This window comes from Lepisosteus oculatus, chromosome 2 (assembly GCF_040954835.1).
Source record: "Lepisosteus oculatus isolate fLepOcu1 chromosome 2, fLepOcu1.hap2, whole genome shotgun sequence".
NCBI lineage: Eukaryota > Metazoa > Chordata > Actinopteri > Semionotiformes > Lepisosteidae > Lepisosteus > Lepisosteus oculatus.
Window position 1 is genome coordinate 33525066 of NC_090697.1, and position 20235 is coordinate 33545300.

The 20235-nt window shown below is 38.5% G+C and overlaps 1 protein-coding gene across 4 annotated transcripts in view; it reads right to left on the bottom strand.

Moving 5' to 3' along the window:
* Positions 1–20235, bottom strand: part of si:ch73-242m19.1 (coiled-coil domain containing 162) — a 238046-nt gene that overhangs the window by 25472 nt on the left and 192339 nt on the right. For all 4 annotated transcript variants that reach the window (XM_069178615.1, XM_015356134.2, XM_015356128.2 and 1 more), the window contains 16 exons: positions 13121–13315; positions 12127–12280; positions 11043–11129; positions 10377–10528; positions 9700–9852; positions 9215–9316; positions 7868–8026; positions 7514–7614; positions 5455–5590; positions 4731–4934; positions 3339–3531; positions 2718–2836; positions 2006–2206; positions 1141–1262; positions 626–854; positions 58–260 (listed from right to left, as the gene is read on the bottom strand). In XM_069178615.1, the coding sequence (XP_069034716.1) occupies positions 58–260; positions 626–854; positions 1141–1262; positions 2006–2206; positions 2718–2836; positions 3339–3531; positions 4731–4934; positions 5455–5590; positions 7514–7614; positions 7868–8026; positions 9215–9316; positions 9700–9852; positions 10377–10528; positions 11043–11129; positions 12127–12280; positions 13121–13315 (2510 nt within the window). The remainder of the gene's footprint in view (positions 1–57; positions 261–625; positions 855–1140; positions 1263–2005; positions 2207–2717; positions 2837–3338; positions 3532–4730; positions 4935–5454; positions 5591–7513; positions 7615–7867; positions 8027–9214; positions 9317–9699; positions 9853–10376; positions 10529–11042; positions 11130–12126; positions 12281–13120; positions 13316–20235) is intronic.

Here is a 20235-nt window from a genome sequence, read left to right on the forward strand (position 1 = left end):
GCTCTTATAACTTCCTTTGGCAAAGCACATGGTACTGAACATGGAAAGCATCTCAACTGGGAAAGCTGTGCAGTCTCTGAGGCGGACTCCATTAAGCGATGGCGGATTGTGACCAACTCCAACAGTCTACAAAATGTCTCCACAACAAACGCCTGTCTCTCTTTGCCCTGTTTCTTCTCCTCCTCCTGAGCCGTCTGGATCACTGAGAAACCAATGTCTCGAACAAAGAATGGATCTTCAAAACACACATCTGAAAATAACTGGAAAGAGAAAAAGGAATGAGGTTTTGACTGGTCGAACCATGACCACAAGCTAAATTAAAAGGAATATTATAGAATTAAAATTCACAGCAAAAACAGGTAAAAACAGAAGAGTTAACATTATATTTTCCTGGTACATCGAAAAAGGCTGCATTGAAATAATTGACATCTTTGAAATAGATTGATGAAATTGATTTCTTTTTTTTACTGTTTTCCAATTCACAATAAAGAGACTCCACAATATAAGAAAAAATCGACAAAATACATCCTCTAAAAATGATTTGAAAGTGAAAACCACAATTCTAAAACTTGCTTGTGGTTTTCCTGCAATATTATATGTTTAGTGTTTATAGAAAAGAACCCACATCTTTCTGGATCTGTGAACTGTAGCAGCTCCCAGGAGATTCCAGGGCTTGCCATTTCTCCAGGGCCTGCTGTAAGAGTCTCTGTTCCAGGGCCACACTCTGACCAACAGTACTGGGCCTGTATAGCTGGCACATCTCTGTGTAGGCCTGGCTCACGGCCTGGTGAACTTCAGAGGCCAGACTAAGGGATGGGTGGAACTCCAGCAAAAAAACATTCTTCAGGGCTGGGCTTCAACACAAAACACATAGAAGTTACACAGCAGGTTTTACTTAAATGGATGCCAGCTCTGTACATTGTATTATTAATGCATTATAATGTAAAATCAACAAACATCTATTTAAATGGAAATAGGGAGCAGAGAAATAAGGTTTACAACCATATGCACATTATGTGTGTACAGTGCAGTGTACATTCAGAAAAACATAAGGAATCGTGTTGATCCATGTTAGCCTTTTAAATACTGATTTTGCAGAAACTTCTACTTGAACTTTATCACGTAGGACTCTTGACTTACCAGCTATTATTGATTGAAACCAGCTGCTTGGGGATGTAGTTTGGTGGCAGTCCATACTCATTTGCAGTTCCTTTCTGCCCGTCTCTCCAAATTCTCTGCAGATACTGACGTTGTTCATCTATCTGAAATTTCAAATATACAGCAAGATAAAGAGTTTGAAACATTCTTGAATTTGTTTGGAATGTCTAGAAAATAAGCAGTAATTTGTCAAATTTACATAACTGCAATGTGATAGCTAATCACGAAAAGTGCTGATAATCTGTAATAACAGACAAAGAACACTGAATTAAAAAGAAGGACAACTTTGTTGACAACATGAGTCCCTCCTATGCGTTCTGCCTGCACTTTCTCTCTCTGCACACCTGCTGCAATGTCAGAGAGCCTGTAAAGTCATCTCTCCCCACGCTGCTGACACAGAACCTGGAGTGCCTGTTACGATATAAAGACAAGGCCACATTGAGATTCTGATGTTGGGCAGTGGGCACTTGAGGAGGGGGCTGGGAGAGGCTCACTCACTAGCTACAGTGTAGATTTTTTTTAATGATTCCAATCTGTTGTGCAGCTAATCTAAAAGTTGCAGTTAACAATCTATAGCTGGGTTTCATCCCTCTCTGCTCTTTTTCCAAACAAGGCCCCACGAATAAGCGAATCTGCACATGTTATACGTACTCACAAATGTCGAGACTCGGCTGTAGGGTAACGTTGAATTAGACTATTTTTCCTCTGCAGGACAGGTCTTTATCATAAGCAAGCCATACATAAAAGAGCTAAAATCTGCACTTAAAACGTTTGTCATAAGAAGGAATTTTATGATTCAAGTAAGATTTAGAGAGAAAGTTACCACACATCATGAAGAAGAGCCTACCTGTTTGCTGAGTATCTGCCTAATGAGCTGCTGTCGGCTCTGCAGGCAGATAAGCTCCTCCTTGTAGGAAGAGACGAAGTATTCAGCCTCCAGATCAAGCCGTGGCTGCTGGTGCAAGATGTCTGTTATAACCTGGGCCACTGCAAACCGCTCTCCAGCCTCCATCACGTGCTGGTAGGCCTCAAAATAGCAGTCAAGAAGCTACAGAAGGAGAACGGGCACATAAATAATCTAGAATAGATGCACAAATCACACCACCACTTGTAAGAGAATGTTAATGGAATATTTACTTACAAGTGAGAAACAAAACATGGAATATGATGGAGTACAACATTATAATACTACAAGCAGTTACATAAACACTAGGCAAATACTGGATAATTTTACTAAAAGAATCATTGCTCTTTGCTGTGGATGTATCCAAACTGTTTTAGGGCAACCTAGGTGCTTTGTCCAAGTTCTTCATTACTTAACTGGGAAAATCTGTCTCCAGGAACTAAGCAGCTGACAAATAATAAGCTCAGGAGTGTCGACGCTGAAAAGTGGACTTCAGCTCCCCATCCTATTAAAATCCTTCATTAAAGGCTATCAGCAAAGAAGACCCAAATTGAGGGCAGCCTCAGCTAAAATTTGAATGGGGCAAATTATACATTAGAACATCACCTCAGACCTGGTATTATCTGCATACTGAAATCCACTGATATATATTTACCTGCTGTTTGCTTTTCAGAAAGGTCGCTTCACACGTCCACAGGTCAAGCAAGACTTCAAAGCGATCCACATCCACCCGTGCCAAGCACCGTAGGTCTGTTCCTGCAGACTGGGGCCTCCCTGATGGAAATATTTTTTGAAACGTCTCGTTCCTTTGTAGACACACAAAAGCAGGTATCTTTAAAAAACGTAACCTAAGAGCCCTTCTGTGCTTCTTGTGGGATTAGCACCACAAAGTTCACACAGAATTAGGCAAGAGCATGTGTTACTGTACGTCTGTGTTTAGAATTGGAGTCAACACTAAGAAAAACATGGTACCTTGGATGCAATTGCAAGTGCTGCTTTCAAGTGAATACATAAAATTGTTACAAATTAAAACACAACTTGGCTGCAAATGCAAGCTTTAAAAGTGAAAACAATGCCTTGCCGTTTGCAACAGCTCATTGACAGCCTCATCCTGTGTTTTTACCATATGGGGAGATCAAGTTATCAGTGCAACCAGGTAACGCTGTCAGACAATCAGCCATTGAACAGTACTGATTTAATCAGACCAGTTTGAAGAGAGCTATCCAAGCTGACAAGGATTGCAGTAAATACAAATATTTTGAAGGTTTTGCCTCACCTCTGTCTTTCCCAATGTAGTGAGAAGCCACAAGGAGCAGTGTGTTCTCCAGTTCATTCAGGTCTTTCAGAGCCACATCGTACATTACATACAACCCCCGGTGGTCCTGTGTGTGAATGGAGTCATCTTCTGTGCTGTAGAAATCATTGTAATTTTCAACGTCTGTAAACTCCATGAACTGTGCACAGTGTACCTGCAGACAGAGTAAAGCACAATGGGTGTTTTCAAAGGCATTTTCTGAAAACTATCAAAAACAAATCCTGGTAACTGAAATTCAAGGACTCTTTTCTTCTCTTTTTTGAGTCACTGAAGATTATAACACTAGTTATAGTCAAACTATATTGATAGGAGTCCTCAAGAGATAACACTCAAATGGCCACCAGCCACTGGGAAGGAGATGGATTTCATCGGGCAGAGCAATGAGCACTGGCTGCACTGCTCTTGTAATCCAAACTGTTACTTATGCAGAGTGAGGGTGAGAAAAATACCAGATGACTTGAGAAGGGAAAGCTTTTCAAGGAAAAGGTGGGCAGGCTTCCTACTCTTCTTGCTGATGTGGTAGTTTTAGTTTAGGTAAAACCAAGCTGATTAACTTAAAAAAATGAAAAAAAAAATCAGTAACAGAGCCACACCGGTATTATATGTGTATAGAGCTGTTTGGTTCGCAAAAAAAAGAGAAAATTGTCATGTTGTGGAAGTTTGTGTGTTTTCTTTTATTTGTATGAGAGAGAGGTTAAAGAGAAAAAAGTTTTGGTTTAACAAAGTTATGGACTGAAATGATGGCTATTGTTAAAAAAAGGTGGAATTTAGATTTTATTTCTAGTATTTTAACTGTGTTGATTCAGTTTAACTTTTTGCTTTTTTGGTTCCAAATAAATAGAACAACTACTATCGATTCAAAAAATGCAAAGAAAAAATAGTTTGCATGAATTGATACTGTATCTGTATTATTAAAAAGGCACCTTATAGGAACTGTTCTTACAGTGTTCAAAAGGATAATTCATAGGAAACAGCAAAGCTTTTATTGAACTTGATCATTTTTCCTTGTATGCATATCACGTACTTGAAATGAACAAGAGCTACCTGCGGTTGTACTCCACTTTGTCGGCTCACAAGATATACATTTTTTCAATTGCAAACCACACAGAATACTGGTAAGAGATATTTTTGTCCTTGCATGTATGACTGAGACAGTAAATTGTCAATGCTTTAGAAAGGCTCTTAGTGGGTTTTTCCTGTCAGACATTTCAGTTCCTATGCCTTTCACGTACATTTTCTTTTATGCATTATTAAACATACAGCCATACTGTATGTGACAGCCAACACATGGTCTCTACCTAGTTGATTGATCATACTTGCATTAGTGAAAGAAACAGAATAGTGACTTGTCACCTTGTAGTCAGCAGGACTGCTGTGGGCGCAGTAGTGACTGCCCAGTCTATCTGGGGAGCCAATACCCCCTCTGGCAGCACTCATCCAGCTTGATTCCTCCGCACTGCTGCTCAGCTTCTCCCCATCCAGGCTGAGGCCTGCTGTGTCAAAGGCTAAGGTCCTCTCCACAGAGCGCATGTAGTTCAGGACCCCCAGGCACGTGCGCTGAAACAGGGCCAATCAGCAAGACATAAAACTCACCCAACACACCTAGGCTGAATCTGCTGTTCACTGGACCATCCAAGTACTACCTTTTTGTCCAAATTTGTTTTAAAAAACAGATCTCCAAATATAGTAGGTAGACTGCTAATGTAAACTAATGATGAGGGCTGAAAGATGAAGTCGATGCTAAATTCATGTGCACCCTTAAAATATAACTGAAAGTTGGTTTAAGCAAAAAAATATGAAAAGTATATTAATTATTGGTTGTATAAATAAATTAAAACATGCCAAAAGTGAAGACTAGCAGTGTTGGAATTGCCAAAAACAAATCTGTCCAAAATGATTGCATAATGTCCTCATTTGGAGCCAACTTCATGGACATAAAACAAAATAGCCTGTATTCTTCCAGTAAAATAAAAAAGGCTCAATTAAATTGCCAAATGTTATAATTTGTGCGACTGGGAGTCACCTCCGACACATACTGTTCTGTTGACTTAAGAGATACACAAGAACACTGTTTCACCTGTAGCTCTCTGATCCTCAGGTGGCGCAGGTAGAGGAAGGACAGGTATGCTCCCCTTATCATGACTGGGTCTTTACCACTTTCCTCCTGGCCATCATCCAGCCCTAGCAGCTGCATGGTCTCCATGTAGCTATAGCTGGCAAATTGCAACATGACATCAGCAAAATATAAATCATTGCAGAGTTCTTTATTTTCGCAATGTTGTAGAAAATCACACTGCTTTTACAAAAATAAGGTGTAATATTTAAGAGGTTTTTCAAGATTTAAATAATCTTGTAGAAATAACCACCAGTTAAAAATTGGAATTCCTAATAGTTTCATGAAAATGGAAAATAACACCTGACACAAAATGTCCTGTCAGTGACTCGGCTAAGGGAAATGGGAACAGCTGATTACTAAATAGCTGGATGTCTGACTTAGGTCCAGTAGGAATTTACAATCACTTAAAACTGAGAAATGTATTAGATCAAGACCAAAAAAAATAATTCAGAGCTATGGTGTCACAGTGGTTATCATTGCTTTCCCCCTAGTACTGGGGTCCCAGGTTCAATTCCCAAGGTTTGTATGTTCTCCCCATGTTGGTTCCTCCAGGTGCTCAGGTTTCTTCCCACTGTCCAAAAACATACTGGCAGGTTGCCTGACTTTTGAGAAAACTAGTTCTGGTGTTAGTACAGTATGTGCATGTTTGTGTCTGTGTGTGTCCTGTGATGGACTGGCGTCCCATCCAGGGTGTATCCTGCCTTGCACTCATTTCTTGCCAGAAAAGGCTCCAGCTTCCCTTCAACCCCAAATTGGATAAAGATGTTAAAATAAGAAAATGTATCAGATTTCTTCTAATCTAATTACTTGAAATCGTAACTGATCACTTGTAATCCAGTTGCTTGTAACTGTAACAGATTACTCGTCATAGATGTCTTGCAACAGATTTCAGATTCCTTGCAACAGTTTTCAATTTTGTCGTGACAGGAAAGGATTGCTTGCTTTGTAATACTGTATGTAGTACTTATAACAGTAATTTATTGAAAGTTACTTCTAACTGTAATCAATTAAATGAAAATGAATTAAAAGTTACTTGTACTGTAACTTTAAAGATTGCCTGTAATCTGACTATTGCTACAAAAGAATACTTGTAGCAGATTACTTAATACTGTACATTTACAAATTACAAGTAACTTGTAACTTAAACATATTATTTGGAATCTGATTTCTAATTGACAATGTATAATCCAATCAATTGTCAATGTAATTGGATTCCTTGCAATGGATTCTTTGAAACAGTTTGTAGTGGATTACAAGTAATGTGTAACAGTAACAGATTATTTGTATCTGTAATGGGTTAACAGAATATTGTATTATATTGATTAGTGTAACGCATACTGTGCATAATCTGTACTCCGGGTAATTTGTAGCAGATGAAAAATTACTTATAATGCTAACAGATTGCTTAAAATTCAGATGAATTATTTTAAAACCAGATTTTCATGTAAACTAGGTCACTATCACTCAGGTGTTCTCTAAGGAAGAAGGCAATAACATGCTTCAACTGGATTGCTTGTGACCCACTTACTTGTGACCAGACTACTTTTAACTGTAATGGATTACTTGTAATCTGAATATTTGCAATGGATTATTTACTAATTTACTGGTAATGAATTCCTTGTAACAGATTCTTTGTTGTGGCAATGAAATACAAATTGATGGATTAAACATTTCTTTTACCTTCTGTAGTCTGTAACAAATTGCTTGTAAGCCGAATTACTATTACTCAGATGTTCAATAAGGAAGATGTCAACAACATGACTCAGGCAGCAATGGGAAAAGGCTCCATATTAAATTATATGAAAAGACGCAGAATTGGTAGATAGGATGCTTAATTTCTATTAACCAATACACTGTTCTACCCTCAATAGGCCAAAAATACTAATTCCCCAATGGGGCTATACCCTTGACATGGCATTTGCTGTAAGGAAAATTGTAGAAAACATTGATACAGTGTGATTTCGGTGCTATGAGTATCGCTTTTGTTTTAAGTATTAGGTTCAAATCGCTTAAATCTTACTTCTCATTTTTCTTCTTGTGAGAGCCAGGTCTTTTGTTCAGATTCGGTTTCTCCAATTCCCTACCATCTGTAGATGAACTGTTTTCTTCAGGGTTTGACTCCTGTTATGAAATGTTGATGAAACTTTATTTTCGTAGAGAACTGGAAACTTCAGGGAGATACAGTATGAGTTGGGCTCCCTAGTGATACTATAGTAAAAATCTATAATAATTCCTACTGCCACTAATATGAATAAACATTTAGTAATAATCAAAGATTAGAATGGGGGATAACATCCTGGCTATAGCATTGCTATTTTCTCAATCAGATCTTTTTGTGCAATTGGTTTGTAAAAGATGAATGAGGTTGCTTTACCTGAAACAAATTCGAGGTGCTATATATCCTCTCCCATATTTGATCGGTATTTTGTCCAAATGGATGAGATGTCACTGAGATGGGTTGTATTGGCTCTGGATCAGAAATACAGGCTGCGTGTTCCTTTAGGGAGTCCATGACCCGGTTTGGATCTGAAACCTTATTTCCAAAAATGCAAGTTACTTTGGGTTTAAAAACATAATTTTTATCTATGTATGATTTATTGCAAAGTTGTTATCCTCTGAAGGTGACATGTCATTTTGATTTTGGATTTTCTAGTTCTACATTTGTTTTTAACATTTACTTCCAGTTAATTATCTTGTACACATCTGTATCGACTAATGTGAAAAGACCAAATGCATGTTTTTCAAGTGTCATTTCACTATTATAAACCACCCTGCAACCTCACAAAGGGGGAATGAGGAAGTGTAGGCAAACTCCTCCAACTTGTTCACCTTCTTCTTCTAAGATGTCAGAGGTAATACAGCCCTATAGTGGAGATTCAGCTCCAGGTGGATGAGAGGCATGTCTCTAACTAACTGCACCACAATCTACAAGTGTGCCAGCACCCAGGAACTCGCCAGGGTCACTGTGCTGCAGAGACCCGAGACTGTGTATCCTGGCTAATCCCTCGACTGTACCCCACTGTTACAGTAGGATGTTATGTCATTTGCGTCACACCCCAGACTCATTGCCCTCAATCAACCCCTTCATTCCAGTGCAGTCTCCGATTAAATCATCAGACACACACTCTCCCACCTGGCACACCACACCACCAGCCTGGCACACCACTCCTTGCTCAGTATTAGGTTTTTCCTAGCCAGAGCTACATCGTTTCTGTGCTTCTCTGCAAGACCTCCTAGTTTTACGGATTCCGACGTTGGCTTGTTTTCTGACTACGTCTCTTGATTCTTGATTTGATTGTTGTGGATTTTTCTGCCTTTTGACCCTGGCCTGGAGTTTGGACTCACGAATTTGGATTTGCGTGTACAAGAAAATTTATGTTTGTAGGATTCTGCATAGGGTCCTTAGACACGAAAGCGTTACATAGAAGAGTCGTGTTCAGACTCACGATCGCAGAGCTCAACCTTCACTTGGGTGAGTATGTTCACCATTTGGGAAATACCAGTTCCCTACATTTCACATTGCCATATATCTTGTAATATATTGGGGTAATTACTTTTGATGTGTTTATACAATTAATTATTGGCTTCATAAATCTTTAGCACACAAACCAAATGTGAATATGTTTGGATGGTAATATGTATAACAGTGCAATAAATACACAGCAGGGTAACGCAGTGAGAGCTGTATGAGGGAGGATGTAGCCTTGTGCTGATTTCTTACCTGTAAAAATCTGCAATGCATTCTGAGGAGCTCATCGAGAGATCTGTGTTGCTTTAGTTTTGCAGCCTGTTTTTGTTGCCATGGATCTTGTTTGGGTTTAACCTGTTGCGGAATATTAAATACTACTGGTAGGCGAAGTAGCCTGGACATACAGTATGCAAGGGAATTCAGACCAATTATTGGTGGAAAATAAACTACACCTTGGGAAAAAGTTCCACATGTGGAGTCATTCAGTATTTAGCTGTGGGGGGTTATAATAGCACAGGTGGAAAATTATAGTAACACAAAGACAAGAATTAAAAGCATCTGGATGGGGTACAGTATACAGCTTTTATATCTAGCTATCAAATTACAAAAGTTGTGTGTACAGGGAACTGCCTTGTATTCAATCATTTTTCAAAACAAATTTTCCAAACTTAAAAATTCAGATTTTTAGATCTTAGACACATTTCCTAAACAGCAGGAGAAATGATCGGAATATTTACCCGAATGAATGGAATCCAGGTGGCCTCCTTCTTCAGAGCCATGCTTGGCTTCTTCTTTCCCCAATGCTCTGTTCCTGTATCTGTGGAATTGTACACTGGAAAAGTCTTCATTGTCTCTTGCATTTTGAATACAGTCCGGAATTCACGGGAGACCTAAGGAGATAAAAAAATAACATCAGTGATTAACAAATACCAGACACCTTTCTGACATATTTTCATGACACTACAGTTTAATGTCCAGACAGAAAGACACAACTTTCTTTGAAAGTCTGCGAGATCTTTGATCTTTGAAGGAGATGCTTTCTGCGGAGAGTCATTCCAGTTAATTAGGGATATTCTATATAACACTGTCTCTTGTCAAATATGGCCAAACAGTACCTAATGTCTGCTATGGGACAATGTCTAACTTAAATGTTTAACTGGATCACTCGAGATTTTTCTGATTGAGCACTGACATGACTTATAGCCGATTTGTGGTAGACAAATTTGTGGTGTCCTTGTGAATCTTTTTTCTTCATGGTGGAAACAGCACTGGCAGCTGTAATGTTTAGAATACTAACTACATTTAATTTGGAAAATATTCAGACTTGTTAAGGTTGGTAAGATATCAGACTTCTTTTCTAGTGTGTTCTGAGGTTTTCAAAACATAGGTAGCACCTGTGGAGGCTATGAATTACCATTGAAAACAATTCCATCTCATTTGCAGTGTTTTTGATGTCCTTTGTGTTGTAGTCAATGTTGAAGTGGGATATCATTTGCTGAAGCTGTGATTCAAACTCTTCCAATCTTTTTCTGTGGGTGGGGAGCTCCATGTGCTCACTGAAAAATCCTACACAAACCACAATCACTGCTTAGTTCAACTGTCCCCCACCGCCCACTTCCGTTGCACATATGCATTTGACACACTTAAATAAATCTACTGAGCTTATTTGACATCAATAAACTGAAGAGGCCTATGCAACACATCGATAAAAGATAAGATTTATTAATAGTGATCGTGCTAAGGAATCACTTAATTTAATTAAGAAAAGTCCATATTTTATTTGAAAGGTCTTTTTTAAAAGCTGATAGATGAAATAAAGATTTCTAAAATGCAATATAAAAACCATAACCTTTGAATAATATAAAGTATTGTGAATTCATACCTTGTTCAGCCTTTAAATAACTTCAGCAATGTCAATAAGTTATGGAGAAAGTAACATTTATAGCACCTAATAAAAGTAAATTAACTTCACTAATCATTTCAGACTCAGAGTAACAAAAAGGTAATAAAATGTAGAACTTGCAGTATAAATGCAACCAGGAACAAATTACAAAGAACAGAATTTACAGAAGTATCCTACCTTCTGAACTTGTTCCAGTAGCAGGCATACTAACGAAAGACATCAAGAGAGACCCATTGGGATATGACGGGGGAGATGGAGATTTCCCTAGCAAACAACATTTAATTTCCCTTTAACAGTCAGGTTGGAAACATGCAATTTCACAATCATGACTAAAGAGAGTGCAGTGGTTAGCATTGTCGTCTCGCAACAATGTGGCCGTGGGTGCTATTCCCTGACCTGGGGTACTATCTGCATGGCGGTTTGCATGTTCTCACTGTGCTAGCATGCTTTTTCTCCAGGTGCTCCTTCTACAATCTAAAAACCCTGGTAGGTAAACTAGCTGTAGTCATGTGTCTGTGTCTATCTGCTCTTCAATGGCCTGGTGTCCCACCCAGGGTGAATCCTGCCTTGCTCCCAATGCTTGCTGGGATAGGCTCCGGCTGCCCTGCAACCCTGAACTGGATGGAACAGTTATGAAGACAGTAAGCTGTGGTTTGTACCACAGTGGGGTTGTGGGGAGATAGTGAAATGGATGGATTACAAATCAATACACAAAGTGAATCTTATTGTAAGGTACAGGAATACGTTGGTAAGAGTGGCACTTTGGTTGGAAGAGTATCTTAGAAAAGTGACTCTCTGTTGTTAATGTTTATCCTTGGATAGTAAGAGTATAATTTCCTGTAATGGTTACATAACGTTGTAACACAGCAAAGACTGTAAGAACACTGACATTAGAATCTGGTTGCAATGTCCCTGAATAATGTCTTTAATGCCTATTATAACCATCGTAATAAACATAGTTTATCATTTTTTTTAGTTGGTTAATTCATTTAAATTATTCGGTGGTTATAACTAACCAAATTAACCTCTTAGTTCACCAAAGACCACTTATGATCACAAAAACATAAGCATGCTATAGGTGTAACTCATAATGCAGAGGACCTCTGAATGTTGCAGGTATAGTGAATACTGCGTGAATCCTGACAAACAAGACAATCCAATAGTTAGGATGACAAAAAACCGTGACAGATTTAGAACAGCTCCTGTTACAATTTAACACAGTGCACTGATGCTTTTGAAGGTATGAATTAGCTGATGTTACCTGCAGAGGTGCAGTGCCTAGACTGAGCTGTGTTTGGCCGTGCTGACAGTCTTGAGAAAGACGACATGGGATCACGGAGGCTGGCTGTGTCTACGGGAACAACCCCCCTCTGTGTATCCTTCTCCCTCTCAGACACAGGCACATACTGCAGCACCTAAGATTTTTAATCACGCAACATTAATTTATTCCAGGGGAAAAAGAAAAGCTTTGTTGGAGACGAATAGTACCTTCTTAACAGAGTGACTGTGAAAGCACCACAGTACATATAGTTTTACAGAATCTAACAAAGAAATGTGAAATAACATAACCTAGTCTGTGGTGTACTTCAATCAAAAATAACACTAGCCAGAAGACAGGTTGAGCCCTATAGAGCAGGTGTCATTAGCTCAATAAACTTGACTGTGATTCATACTGCACAAGATGAAATCAGTGGATCAATTATCTACTGAAAAAAACAAATAGGCCAAATGGCTCTCCTCTTATTTTGAACCATTCTGATGTTTAGCAGTATCTTTGACCTACTGGGCAAGTGTGAGACTGCAGTGTTATCAATAAAGCCTTATCAATTGGAAAAACACTATGGTCTGCTGTGATTAATGTGAATAATGCTACTGACTCAAACATTTAGGAGGACAAGATGGGTAATCACGTTCCCTCCTCTCCAGTTCGAGAAGTTGAAAGCAGTTATGAAATTAATAAACAATGCAAAATCTGATTAAATATGCTGGAGTATCTAAGATTTTTATAAAAGCAGTAAGTCTGATGCAATTGTTTGCCATTATAGTGTCAGTCATTATAGCCCAGTGTTTTGGAATAACATAGTGTTTCGGAACTGAAAGCTATAGTTTCACTAGATTCCTACCTTAGACATGGCTTCTCCATAGGTTATAACAACTATACATGAGATGCTAGGATTGAAAGCTTTATTCCAAATAGGGAGAGGCTAAGAGAACATTGTCCCAAAGTCAGACTTGGGCAAGCAGTGCCTTCTTACCTGGAGGTAACTGTGAATGGTCTTGAGTGAGTGGAGGTGACACACCAGCCACTGCAGGTAGATAACTATGTCTTCCGGAGTGACAGCATTGATGGGATTTCCACTGCCTGTCAAAACTCGCTCCCTGGATACAGACAGTCTCCGGGCCCTCTGCACAGCATCCTCATACTCGCCCATCAAACGACTTACCTGTTTCTGGGAATAACACATTGAACCAACCATCACTCAACATAAAAATGAGACTTACTGAAGGAGCAGGTGCACCCTCACATCTGATCTAAGCAAAAGTGTCTGTTTCTGTTTATATTATAGAGAACTAATCATATGATCAACTGTATGAGCCAGGAGAGAAGACAATAACCCAGCGCATTAATGCTGAGGGCATTTAAGCAACATTATCCCTACTTTGTACAATTAGCATTTTGGAAACTGGAATGCTACCTTGGGAAGACATTACTGTGCGTTCAAACACCATCTATCCATGATTGGATATGTTCAATGGATTCAGCTCTGTACAGCAAATGCTTTGAAAACCACAAGACATGTCTCCTCACCAAGCTAAAGGTGAAGCTCCAACTCTGTGATAATTCTTGCCCATCCAGAATACACTTAATCAGAAAACAACAGGATGCAATAAATAACACATACTGTAGTTCAGCAGTCCAACTGTCAGGCAGGGGCTAAACACGCATCGTTTATAGGCCACATAGAAACACAGGGTCCAATGCTCATAAAATGTCACAGATGTACTGTATTCAAAATGATTTTAACTGGTACTTGACATGATTCTGACTAACTGGGAGTCATTTTTTTTACTTCTGAGAACACAGATTTTTGAAGCAGGGATTAGGAAATTTCTTCCAAAGGTGTCCGAGGTAGGGTTAGGGTTAGGGTTAGTGTTGCAACAACACTCAGACATTTTCTAATGCATCTGCCATTCTTAGGAATTTGCAGTGCAGGAAAGGTGTTGTTTTGTTGATTCCTCAAAAAGCAAATTTCGACCAATTTTCACGTTTTTGCTAAGCTAAGCTGTCAAAAATGACGGAAAATCCAAATTCTGAAACCAAACTTTCTAGGTGCTAAACTTCTTTGTTTCTATCTTTAAAACTAAAGGAAATAACAAGTTTAGCCAAACTTTACTGGTAATTGTCATGCTCACATGAAAACTAGTCAATAATTGCATATGTTATACGTCATTTCAAAAGCAGGTTGAAAAAAAGTATTGCCACAAAATTGAAACCCATTCACACTAGATGCATTGAAAATTCCTGTTAACTGGTACATGACATGATTCTAACTGACTGGGAGTCTTTTGTGGACTTGTTTGAACACAGTTCTCTAAAGCAGGGATTTGGAAATTTCTTCCAAAAGTGTCCTGGGTATGGTTAGGGTTAGGGTTGTAACAACACTCAGTCATTTTCTAATGCATCTGCCATGCTTTAGGATGTATTTGCAGTGCAGGAAAGGTGTTGATTCTGACTGACTGGGAGTGTTTTGTGGACTTGTTTGAACACAGTTCTCTAAAGCAGGGATTTGGAAATTTCTTCCAAAAGTGTCCCGGGTAGGGTTAGGGTTAGGGTTGCAACAACACTCAGACATTTTCTAATGCATCTGCCATGCTTTAGGATGTATTTGCAGTTCAGGAATGGTGTTGTTTTGTTGTTTCCTCGAAAAGCAAATTTTGACCAATTTTCACGTTTTTGCTAAGCTGCGCGGCTGTCAAAAATGACGGAAAATCCAAATTCTGAAACCACACTTTCTACGTGCTAAACTTTTTCGTTTCTATCTTTAAAACTAAAGGAAATAACAAGTTTAGCCAAACTTTAATGGTAATTGTCATGCTCACATGAAAAGTAGTCACTAATTGCATATCTTATACGTCATTTAAAAGCAGGTTGAAAAAAAGCAATGCCACAAAATTGAAACCCATTCACACTAGATGCATTGAAAATACCTGTTAACTGGTACATGACATGATTCTGACTGACTGGGAGTGTTTTGTGGACTTGTTTGAATACAGTTCTCTAAAGCAGGGATTTGGAAATTTCTTCCAAAAGTGTCCCGGGTAGGGTTAGGGTTAGGGTTGCAACAACACTCAGACATTTTCTAATGCATCTGCCATGCTTTAGGATGTATTTGCAGTGCAGGAAAGGTGTTGTTTTGTTGTTTCCTCGAAAAGCAAATTTTGACCAATTTTCACGGTTTTGCTAAGCCGCGCGGATGTCAAAAATGACGGAAAATCCAAATTCTGAAACCACACTTTCTACGTGCTAAACTTCTTCGTTTCTATCTTTAAAACTAAAGGAAATAACAAGTTTAGCCAAACTTAACTGGTAATTGTCATGCTCACATGAAAATTAGTCAATAATTGCATATGTTATACGTCATTTCAAAAGCAGGTTGAAAAAAAGCATTGACACAAAATTGAAACCCATTCACACTAGATGCATTGAGAATACCTGTTAACTGGTACATGACATGATTCTGACTGACTGGGAGTGTTTTGTGGACTTGTTTGAACACAGTTCTCTAAGGCAGGGATTTGGAAATTTCTTCCAAAAGTGTCCTGGATAGGGTTAGGGTTAGGGTTGGAACAACACTCAGTCATTTTCTAATGCATCTGCCATGCTTTAGGATCTATTTGCAGTGCAGGAAAGGTGTTGTTTTGTTGTTTCCTCGAAAAGCAAATTTCGACCAATTTTCACGTTTCTGCTAAGCCGCGCGGCTGTCAAAAATGACGGAAAATCCAAATTCTGAAACCACACTTTCTACGTGCTAAACTTCTTCGTTTCTATCTTTAAAACTAAAGGAAATAACAAGTTTAGCCAAACTTTACTGGTAATTGTCATGCTCACATGAAAACTAGTCAATAATTGCATATGTTATACGTCATTTCAAAAGCAGGTTGAAAAAAAGCATTGCCACAAAATTGAAACCCATTCACACTAGATGCATTGAAAATACCTGTTAACTGGTACATGACATGATTCTAACTGACTGGGAGTCTTTTGCGGACTTGTTTGAACACAGTTCTCTAAAGCAGGGATTTGGAAATTTCTTCCAAAAGTGTCCCGGGTAGGGTTAGGGTTAGGGTTGCAACAACACTCAGACATTTTCTAATGCATCTGCCATGCTTTAGGATGTATTTGCAGTGCAGGAAAGGTGTTGTTTTGTTGTTTCCTCGAAAAGCAAATTTCGACCAATTTTCACGTTTCTGCTAAGCCGCGCGGCTGTCAAAAATGACGGAAAATCCAAATTCTGAAACCACACTTTCTACGTGCTAAACTTCTTCGTTTCTATCTTTAAAACTAAAGGAAATAACAAGTTTAGCCAAACTTTACTGGTAATTGTCATGCTCACATGAAAAGTAGTCACTAATTGCATATGTTATACGTCATTTCAAAAGCAGGTTGAAAAAAAGCATTGCCACAAAATTGAAACCCATTCACACTAGATGCATTGAAAATACCTGTTAACTGGTACATGACATGATTCTGACTGACTGGGAGTGTTTTGTGGACTTGTTTGAACACAGTTCCCTAAAGCAGGGATTTGGAAATTTCTTCCAAAAGTGTCCCGGGTAGGGTTAGGGTTAGGGTTGCAACAACACTCAGACATTTTCTAATGCATCTGCCATGCTTTAGGATGTATTTGCAGTTCAGGAATGGTGTTGTTTTGTTGTTTCCTCGAAAAGCAAATTTTGACCAATTTTCACGTTTTTGCTAAGCTGCGCGGCTGTCAAAAATGACGGAAAATCCAAATTCTGAAACCACACTTTCTACGTGCTAAACTTCTTCGTTTCTATCTTTAAAACTAAAGGAAATAACAAGTTTAGCCAAACTTTAATGGTAATTGTCATGCTCACATGAAAAGTAGTCACTAATTGCATATCTTATACGTCATTTCAAAAGCAGGTTGAAAAAAAGCATTGCCACAAAATTGAAACCCATTCACACTAGATGCATTGAAAATACCTGTTAACTGGTACATGACATGATTCTGACTGACTGGGAGTGTTTTGTAGACTTGTTTGAACACAGTTCTTTAAAGCAGGGATTTGGAAATTTCTTCCAAAAGTGTCCCGGGTAGGGTTAGGGTTAGGGTTGCAACAACACTCAGACATTTTCTAATGCATCTGCCATGCTTTAGGATGTATTTGCAGTGCAGGAATGGTGTTGTTTTGTTGTTTCCTCGAAAAGCAAATGTCGACCAATTTTCACGGTTTTGCTAAGCTGCGCGGCTGTCAAAAATGACGGAAAATCCAAATTCTGAAACCACACTTTCTACGTGCTAAACTTCTTCGTTTCTATCTTTAAAACTAAAGGAAATAACAAGTTTAGCCAAACTTTAATGGTAATTGTCATGCTCACATGAAAAGTAGTCACTAATTGCATATCTTATACGTCATTTCAAAAGCAGGTTGAAAAAAAGCATTGCCACAAAATTGAAACCCATTCACACTAGATGCATTGAAAATACCTGTTAACTGGTACATGACATGATTCTGACTGACTGGGAGTGTTTTGTAGACTTGTTTGAACACAGTTCTTTAAAGCAGGGATTTGGAAATTTCTTCCAAAAGTGTCCTGGGTAGGGTTAGGGTTAGGGTTGCAACAACACTCAGTCATTTTCTAATGCATCTGCCATGCTTTAGGATCTATTTGCAGTGCAGGAAAGGTGTTGTTTTGTTGTTTCCTCGAAAAGCAAATTTCGACCAATTTTCATGTTTTTGCTAAGCCGCGCGGCTGTCAAAAATGACGGAAAATCCAAATTCTGAAACCACACTTTCTACGTGCTAAATTTCTTCGTTTCTATCTTTAAAACTAAAGGAAATAACAAGTTTAGCCAAACTTTACTGGTAATTGTCATGCTCACCTGAAAACTAGTCAATAATTGCATGTTATACGTCATTTCAAAAGCAGGTTGAAAAAAAGCATTGCCGCAAAATTGAAACCCATTCACACTAGATGCATTGAAAATAACTGTTAACTGGTACATGACATGATTCTGACTGACTGTGAGTGTTTTGTGGACTTGTTTGAACACAGTTCTCTAAAGCTGGGATTTGGAAATTTCTTCCAAAAGTGTCCCGGGTAGGGTTAGGGTTAGGGTTGCAACAACACTCAGACATTTTCTAATGCATCTGCCATGCTTTAGGATGTATTTGCAGTGCAGGAAAGGTGTTGTTTTGTTGTTTCCTCGAAAAGCAAATTTTGACTAATTTTCACGTTTTTGCTAAGCCGCGCGGCTGTCAAAAATGACGGAAAATCCAAATTCTGAAACCACACTTTCTACGTGCTAAACTTCTTCTTTTCTATCTTTAAAACTAAAGGAAATAACAAGTTTAGCCAAACTTTACTGGTAATTGTCATGCTCACATGAAAAGTACTCACTAATTGCATATGTTATACGTCATTTCAAAAGCAGGTTGAAAAAAAGCATTGCCACAAAATTGAAACCCATTCACACTAGATGCATTGAAAATACCTGTTAACTGGTACATGACATGATTCTGACTGACTGGGAGTGTTTTGTGGACTTGTTTGAACACAGTTCTCTAAAGCAGGGATTTGGAAATTTCTTCCAAAAGTGTCCCGGGTAGGGTTAGGGTTAGGGTTGCAACAACACTCAGACATTTTCTAATGCATCTGCCATGCTTTAGGATGTATTTGCAGTGCAGGAAAGGTGTTGTTTTGTTGTTTCCTCGAAAAGCAAATTTCGACCAATTTTCACGTTTCTGCTAAGCCGCGCGGATGTCAAAAATGACGGAAAATCCAAATTCTGAAACCACACTTTCTACGTGCTAAACTTCTTCGTTTCTATCTTTAAAACTAAAGGAAATAACAAGTTTAGCCAAACTTTACTGGTAATTGTCATGTTCACATGAAAACTAGTCACTAATTGCAAATGTTATACGTCATTTCAAAAGCAAGTTGAAAAAAAGCATTGCCACAAAATTAAAACCCATTCACACTAGATGCATTGAAAATACCTGTTAACTGGTACATGACATGATTTTAACTGACTGGGAGTCTTTTGTGAACTTGTTTGAACACAGTTCTCTAAAGCAGGGATTTGGAAATTTCTTCCAAAAGTGTCCCGGGTAGGTTTAGGGTTAGGGTTGCAACAACACTCAGGCATTTTCTAATGCATCTGCCATGCTTTAGGATGTATTTGCAGTGCAGGAAAGGTGTTGTTTTGTTGTTTCCTCGAAAAGCAAATGTCAACCAATTTTCACGTTTTTGCTAAGCCGCGCGGCTGTCAAAAATGACGGAAAATCCAAATTCTGAAACCACACTTTCTATGTGCTAAACTTCTTCGTTTCTATCTTTAAAACTAAAGGAAATAACAAGTTTAGCCAAACTTTACTGGTAATTGTCATGCTCACATGAAAACTAGTCAATAATTGCATATGTTATTCGTCATTTCAAAAGCAGGTTGAAAAAAAGCATTGCCACAAAATTGAAACCCATTCACACTAGATGCATTGAAAATACCTGTTAACTGGTACATGACATGATTCTGACTGACTGGGAGTCTTTTGTGAACTTGTTTGAACACAGTTCTCTAAAGCAGGGATTTGGAAATTTCTTCCAAAAGTGTCCCGGGTAGGTTTAGGGTTAGGGTTGCAACAACACTCAGGCATTTTCTAATGCATCTGCCATGCTTTAGGATGTATTTGCAGTGCAGGAAAGGTGTTGTTTTGTTGTTTCCTCGAAAAGCAAATGTCAACCAATTTTCACGTTTTTGCTAAGCCGCGCGGCTGTCAAAAATGACGGAAAATCCAAATTCTGAAACCACACTTTCTACGTGCTAAACTTCTTCGTTTCTATCTTTAAAACTAAAGGAAATAAAAGGTTAAGCCAAACTTTACTGGTAATTGTCATGCTCACATGAAAACTAGTCAATAATTGCATATGTTATACGTCATTTCAAAAGCAGGTTGAAAAAAAGCATTGCCACAAAATTGAAACCCATTCACACTAGATGCATTGAAAATACCTGTTAACTGGTACATGACATGATTCTGACTGACTGGGAGTGTTTTGTGGACTTGTTTGAACACAGTTCTCTAAAGCAGGGATTTGGAAATTTCTTCCAAAAGTGTCCCGGGT